Below are 7,823 nucleotides of genomic sequence, written 5' to 3' on the forward strand. Positions count from 1 at the left end.
CTGTGACACGTGAAGCAAAAGCAGAGAATGTAAAGTGAAGACTTTGTACAGAGCCCTTTATTCTAACGTCTCATATGAACTCAGGAAACACCGGCTCTTTCCTTATTCACACTTTTTACACACAAGAAGATCCTTATTGTCTGTCCTGCAGCAGAGACACAAACCAACACACAAACAAAGCCTGAGTCACTGTTGGAGCTGCTGTTCAGATACAAGTGTTTCATTTAAGACCTTCACAAACTGGAGACTCTGTGTCCACAGCTGAGATGATCAGAGGAGCAGAGTTTGCTCCTTCAAAATTGAGATCGGGACAGAAATAAGGAAAGAGTTTCTCCCTGAAGCAGCAGCCAGTGAAGGAGTAGAGGAGATCTGCAGAATCTACGTCATAAAAGGAGACCAGACCTGCTCCATAGTCCACAAACACCCCGACCTTCTGAGGAGGCCTCAGTGGAGACAGGAGGACATCAGGGTCTGCACAAGCTTTGTACTGATCTTTGTCTCTCAACACAATGGTCCAGAATCCGTTATTTGGGCCCAGATAGATCGTTCCCTTCCTGTTGACGGACTCTTGGGCGACGCCTAAATCCCACTCAGTTTTCCCTTTGACCTGAACCTCAAAGTAGAACCTGCCTGAAGAGAAACTCTGTTTTCCTAAAACAATTGCACAATAATCAAACCTCTGAGGAGAGTCTGGGAGCTCCTTCTCCACATCAGTGTGATGAACCTGTTTGAGATCTTCAGACAGATCCAGATCAGGATGAGCAGAGTCTGGGTCCAGAGTGACGTCCACAGCAAACGTCTGAACTCTCCTCAGCTCTAAGGTTGAAGTCAGATGTTTGATCTTCTGTGAGAGACTTGTCTCCAGCTCAGACAGAGCTCGGGCCGCACTGCCCTCACACGTCTGCGGCTCAAAGCTCACGCTGCTCCAGTCCTTCAGGCCAGCAGGGGGCAGTGCAGGGCAGCGCTGTAGAAAGTGGAGGGGGTCTGTAGAGAGTGAGAGCTGCTGGGCCTCAGTGCTGCTCTTCTCCAGCTCACACATCTCCTGCTGCAGCTGTTGGATCAAGGCCTGAGCGCGCTCCTTATGTTTAGAAAGACTTTGTTCCAGGACTTTGGTGTGATGGTCCAAACATCTCTGCACAGACTCCATGATGTCACTGAAGACCTTCACCATCTGCTGTGTCTCTCTCTGAGCCTCTCTCTCACTGAGCTCCAGGGCAGCTGTGATCTCCTGGACCTTCAGCCTCCTCTGCTCCACCAGACGCTGGTTCTCAGCCACAGTCTGCTGCAGAGAGACCTTCTCCTGCTCAAACGCCTCCTTCAGAGAAACCAGCGTGTGGTTCTTGTGCTCCAGAGCAGAACATACCACACAGATGGCCTTCTGATCAGTGCTGCAGTAGAGCTTCAGCGGCTGGTCGTGTGTGGGACAGATCCTGTCCTCCAGGTCGTCCACAGGCTCCATCAGCTGGTGTCTCTTCAGTCTGGGCGCGCTCAGATGAGGCTGGAGGTGGCTCTCACAGAACGAGGACAGACAGACCAGGCAGGACTTCACTGCCTTCAGTTTGGGCTCAGAGCAGACGTCACACTGGACTTCACTGAAGTCAGGCATGTTCTCCATAGAGCTGCTCCTCTTCTCCAGTTTGAGCTGTGAGACCATCTCAGAGAGTAAGGTGTTGGTCTTGAGCTGTGGTCTGGTGGAGAAGACCTCTGTACACAGGGGGCAGAAGCAGCTCTCATTGGAGTCCCAGGTGTGAGAGATGCAGCGTTTGCAGAAGTTGTGTCCACATGGAGTGGAGACGGGCTCAGAGAACACCTCCAGACAGATGGAGCACAGGAACTGCTCCTCAGAGCGGCTCGGGCTCCGAGAGGCCATTTCTGAAACACATTTGGGACATAAATATCAAAACGATGTGAATATTGCAATGTTTCCAGTGTTCAATCATGTTGTGTGTGTAATCATCTCCTTTAACATGGTCCTAAAGCTGCTCCTCAGTCTGTCCTTCCTTTCACTGCACAGTTTCTCACAGTCTTCAGTTCAACTCCTGTCTCCTTCAGCCTAAAGAACCTCTAACACTGGAACATTTCAAACTCTTCATTACTCCAGTAAAAGTACTATAGGTCAAGTATTCCTCCAGTAAAAGTACTATTGGTCAAGTATTCCTCCAGTAAAAGTACTATTGGTCAAGTATTCCTCCAGTAAAAGTACTATTGGTCAAGTATTCCTCCAGTAAAAGTACTATTGGTCCCACAGTCTGTGATTGTGGCGCCTCAGACCTGAACATCTCATCAGCCTCATCGCTCCATTACCTCCGGCTCACAGCTGATAAACTGCAGATAAACCTGTGGAATAAACGGCCTGAGACCCGGAGACGCAGGAGATTTAAAGATCAGCAGTTTCTCCAGTTTGGCTTTACCCCAATCCTGAAGCTTCTGGAAAAAAGGTGTGAAATGGCGACAGAACTGAGACGAAAACAATGAAGATGTGACAAAAAAAAGTGAGAAAACGTGGCAAAAATGTCACAAAAAATTGACAAAAAAATGTACGAAAAAATGACAAAAATGTGGTAAAAATGTGACCAAAAATTGGCAAAAAATGACAAATATGTGACAAAAAATGTACAAAAATGTGGTAAAAATGTCAAAAAAAATGGACGAAAAATTAATGAAAAAATTGACCAAAAAATGACAAAAAAGTTACAAAAATGAGTTGAATACCCAAAATAATGTACGAAACCTCGGCATCATAATGGACTCCGCCCTCTCATCCCAAACACACATTAACCACGTCACTAAAACATCCTCCCTCCGCCTCCGCCCCTCCCTTACCCAGTCTACAGCTCCTCCCCCCCCTCACGTCCTCCAGCAGCTCCACCGGCTCCCTGTACAACACAAGCTCCGCCTCCTCACCTACAAGTCCCTCCAGCCCCGCCCGACCTCACCGAGCTCCTGCGACACCATCCCCCCCCCCCCCCCCCCCCCCCTCTGGAACTCACCCCCACAGCCCGTCAGAAACACAGACTCACCAACAAACTTTAAATCAGCATCAAAACCACCTGTTCAACTTTTCCTTAAAACTGTCTTTACTTTGTTTTCTGCTGTCGAGTCTGTGAGTGTCCCAAACATCACTGTATCATTATTATTATTATTATTATTATTATTATTATTATTATTATTATTATTATTATTATTATCATTATTATTATTATTATTATAGAGAGTTTATACAAAGAAATGTACAGAGTTCTTACCAGAGAGTCCTGAGGTGCAGACGGAGGAAACAGACTCTGAAATGTGACTTCCTGTTCTTTAGAGTCATGTGACTCAGAGCAAGAATCAGGACAGGCCAGTTCTAAACCAGGGAGTGTCAAGGAGTGTCAGGAATCTACCTGGAAAGACTCTATAAAGTATGTTCTGTAAATGGCACATACTTATTTTTACTACTTTTTTCTGTTAGTTCTGTCGTTATATTTTTCTCTTCATTTTAAAAGTATTTTTGGTCAAGTATTCCTCTAGTAAAAGTACTATTGGTCAAGTATTCCTCCAGTTTAAGTACTATTGGTCAAGTATTCCTCCAGTAAAAGTACTATTGGTCAAGTATTCCTCCAGTAAAAGTACTATTGGTCAAGTATTCCTCCAGTAAAAGTACTATTGGTCAAGTATTCCTCCAGTTTAAGTACTATTGGTCAAGTATTCCTCCAGTAAAACTACTATTGGTCAAGTATTCCTCCAGTAAAAGAACTATTGGTCAAGTATTCCTCCAGTAAAAGTACTATTGGTCAAGTATTCCTCCAGTTAAAGTACTATTGGTCAAGTATTCCTCCAGTAAAAGTACTATTGGTCAAGTATTCCTCTAGTAAAAGTACTATTGGTCAAGTATTCCTCCAGTAAAAGTCCTATTGGTCAAGTATTACTCCAGTAAAAGTACTATTGGTCAAGTATTACTCCAGTAAAAGTACTATAGGTCAAGTATTACTCCAGTAAAAGTACTATAGGTCAAGTATTACTCCAGTAAACGTACTATTGGTCAAGTATTCCTCCAGTAAAAGTACTATTGGTCAAGTATTCCTCCAGTAAACGTACTATTGGTCAAGTATTACTCCAGTAAAAGTACTATAGGTCAAGTATTACTCCAGTAAACGTACTATTGGTCAAGTATTACTCCAGTAAAAGTACTATAGGTCAAGTATTACTCCAGTAAAAGTACTATTGGTCAAGTATTACTCCAGTAAACGTACTATTGGTCAAGTATTCCTCCAGTAAAAGTACTATTGGTCAAGTATTCCTCCAGTAAACGTACTATTGGTCAAGTATTACTCCAGTAAAAGTACTATTGGTCAAGTATTCCTCCAGTAAAAGTACTATTGGTCAAGTATTACTCCAGTAAAAGTACTATTGGTCAAGTATTCCTCCAGTAAAAGTACTATTGGTCAAGTATTCCTCTAGTAAAAGTACTATTGGTCAAGTATTCCTCCAGTAAAAGTCCTATTGGTCAAGTATTCCTCCAGTAAAACTACTATTGGTCAAGTATTCCTCCAGTAAAAGTACTATTGGTCAAGTATTCCTCCAGTAAAAGTACTATTGGTCAAGTATTCCTCCAGTAAAAGTACTATTGGTCGAGTATTCCTCCAGTAAAAGAACTATTGGTCAAGTATTTCTCCAGTAAAAGTACCATTGGTCAAGTATTCCTCCAGTAAAAGTACTATTGGTCGAGTATTCCTCCAGTAAAAGAACTATTGGTCAAGTATTCCTCCAGTTTAAGTACTATTGGTCAAGTATTCCTCCAGTTTAAGTACTATTGGTCAAGTATTCCTCCAGTAAAAGTACTATTGGTCAAGTATTGCTCCAGTAAAAGTACTATTGGTCAAGTATTCCTCTAGTAAAAGTACTATTGGTCAAGTATTCCTCCAGTAAAAGTACTATTGGTCAAGTATTCCACAAGTTTAAGTACTATTGGTCAAGTATTCCTCCAGTAAAAGTACTATTGGTCAAGTATTCCTCCAGTAAAAGTACTATTGGTCAAGTATTCCTCCAGTTTAAGTACTATTGGTCAAGTATTCCTCCAGTAAAAGTACTATTGGTCAAGTATTCCTCCAGTTTAAGTACTATTGGTCAAGTATTCCTCCAGTAAAAGTACTATTGGTCGAGTATTCCTCCAGTAAAACTACTATTGGTCAAGTATTCCTCCAGTTTAAGTACTATTGGTCAAGTATTCCTCCAGTAAAACTACTATTGGTCAAGTATTCCTCCAGTAAAACTACTATTGGTCAAGTATTCCTCCAGTAAAAGTACTATTGGTCGAGTATTCCTCCAGTAAAAGTACTATTGGTCGAGTATTCCTCCAGTAAAAGTACTATTGGTCAAGTATTCCTCCAGTAAAAGTACTATTGGTCAAGTATTCCTCCAGTAAAAGTACTATTGGTCAAGTATTCCTCTAGTAAAAGTACTATTGGTCAAGTATTCCTCCAGTAAAAGTACTATTGGTCAAGTATTCCTCCAGTAAAAGTACTATTGGTCAAGTATTACTGCAGTAAAAGTACTATTGGTCAAGTATTACTCCAGTAAAAGTACTATTGGTCAAGTATTCCTCCAGTAAAAGTACTATTGGTCGAGTATTCCTCCAGTAAAAGTACTATTGGTCAAGTATTTCTCCAGTAAAAGTACTATTGGTCAAGTATTCCTCCAGTAAAAGTACTATTGGTCAAGTATTCCTCCAGTAAAAGTACTATTGGTCAAGTATTCCTCTAGTAAAAGTACTATTGGTCAAGTATTCCTCCAGTAAAAGTACTATTGGTCAAGTATTCCTCCAGTAAAAGTACTATTGGTCAAGTATTCCTCCAGTAAAAGTACTATTGGTCGAGTATTCCTCCAGTAAAAGTACTATTGGTCAAGTATTTCTCCAGTAAAAGTACTATTGGTCAAGTATTCCTCCAGTAAAAGTACTATTGGTCAAGTATTCCTCCAGTAAAAGTACTATTGGTCAAGTATTCCTCCAGTAAAAGTACTATTGGTCAAGTATTCCTCCAGTAAAAGTACTATTGGTCAAGTATTCCTCCAGTAAAAGTACTATTGGTCAAGTATTACTCCAGTAAAAGTACTATTGGTCAAGTATTCCTCCAGTAAAAGTACTATTGGTCAAGTATTACTCCAGTAAAAGTACTATTGGTCAAGTATTACTCCAGTAAAAGTACTATTGGTCAAGTATTACTCCAGTAAAAGTACTATTGGTCAAGTATTCCTCCAGTAAAAGTACTATTGGTCAAGTATTTCTCCAGTAAAAGTACTATTGGTCAAGTATTCCTCCAGTAAAAGTACTATTGGTCAAGTATTACTCCAGTAAAAGTACTATTGGTCAAGTATTACTCCAGTAAAAGTACTATTGGTCAAGTATTCCTCCAGTAAAAGTACTATTGGTCAAGTATTTCTCCAGTAAAAGTACTATTGGTCAAGTATTCCTCCAGTAAAAGTACTATTGGTCAAGTATTCCTCCAGTTTAAGTACTATTGGTCAAGTATTCCTCCAGTTTAAGTACTATTGGTCAAGTATTCCTCCAGTAAAAGTACTATTGGTCAAGTATTCCTCCAGTAAAAGTACTATTGGTCAAGTATTCCTCCAGTAAAAGTACTATTGGTCAAGTATTCCTCCAGTAAAACTACTATTGGTCAAGTATTCCTCTAGTAAAAGTCCTATTGGTCAAGTATTCCTCCAGTAAAACTACTATTGGTCAAGTATTCCTCCAGTAAAAGTACTATTGGTCAAGTATTCCTCTAGTAAAAGTCCTATTGGTCAAGTATTCCTCCAGTAAAAGTACTATTGGTCAAGTATTCCTCCAGTAAAAGTACTATTGGTCCAGTATTCCTCCAGTAAAAGTACTATTGGTCAAGTATTACTCCAGTTTAAGTACTATTGGTCAAGTATTACTCCAGTAAAAGTACTATTGGTCAAGTATTACTCCAGTAAAACTACTATTGGTCAAGTATTCCTCCAGTAAAAGTACTATTGGTCAAGTATTCCTCCAGTTTAAGTACTATTGGTAAAGTATTCCTCCAGTAAAAGTACTATTGGTCAAGTATTCCTCCAGTAAAAGTACTATTGGTCAAGTATTCCTCCAGTAAAAGTACTATTGGTCGAGTATTCCTCCAGTAAAAGTACTATTGGTCAAGTATTTCTCCAGTAAAAGTACTATTGGTCAAGTATTCCTCCAGTAAAAGTACTATTGGTCAAGTATTCCTCCAGTAAAAGTACTATTGGTCGAGTATTCCTCCAGTAAAAGTACTATTGGTCAAGTATTTCTCCAGTAAAAGTACTATTGGTCAAGTATTCCTCCAGTAAAAGTACTATTGGTCAAGTATTCCTCCAGTAAAAGTACTATTGGTCAAGTATTCCTCCAGTAAAAGTACTATTGGTCAAGTATTCCTCCAGTAAAAGTACTATTGGTCAAGTATTCCTCCAGTAAAAGTACTATTGGTCAAGTATTCCTCCAGTAAAAGTACTATTGGTCAAGTATTACTCCAGTAAAAGTACTATTGGTCAAGTATTCCTCCAGTAAAAGTACTATTGGTCAAGTATTACTCCAGTAAAAGTACTATTGGTCAAGTATTACTCCAGTAAAAGTACTATTGGTCAAGTATTACTCCAGTAAAAGTACTATTGGTCAAGTATTCCTCCAGTAAAAGTACTATTGGTCAAGTATTTCTCCAGTAAAAGTACTATTGGTCAAGTATTCCTCCAGTAAAAGTACTATTGGTCAAGTATTACTCCAGTAAAAGTACTATTGGTCAAGTATTACTCCAGTAAAAGTACTATTGGTCAAGTATTCCTCCAGTAAA

The 7,823-nt window shown here is 40.1% G+C and overlaps 1 protein-coding gene across 1 annotated transcript; it reads right to left on the reverse strand.

Moving 5' to 3' along the window:
- Positions 1-220: 220 nt before the first annotated feature.
- LOC306980672 (E3 ubiquitin-protein ligase TRIM21-like) lies at positions 221-2,061 on the reverse strand (the record flags this gene model as incomplete). Its single annotated transcript, XM_079580099.1, has 1 exon — positions 221-2,061. Exon 1 carries the CDS (start codon positions 1,868-1,870, stop codon positions 221-223), a length of 1,650 nt encoding a protein of 549 aa, XP_079436225.1. The 5' UTR covers positions 1,871-2,061.
- Positions 2,062-7,823: the final 5,762 nt, after the last annotated feature.

This window comes from Gobius niger, assembly GCF_951799975.1.
Source record: "Gobius niger genome assembly, chromosome: 21".
Classification (NCBI taxonomy): domain Eukaryota; kingdom Metazoa; phylum Chordata; class Actinopteri; order Gobiiformes; family Gobiidae; genus Gobius; species Gobius niger.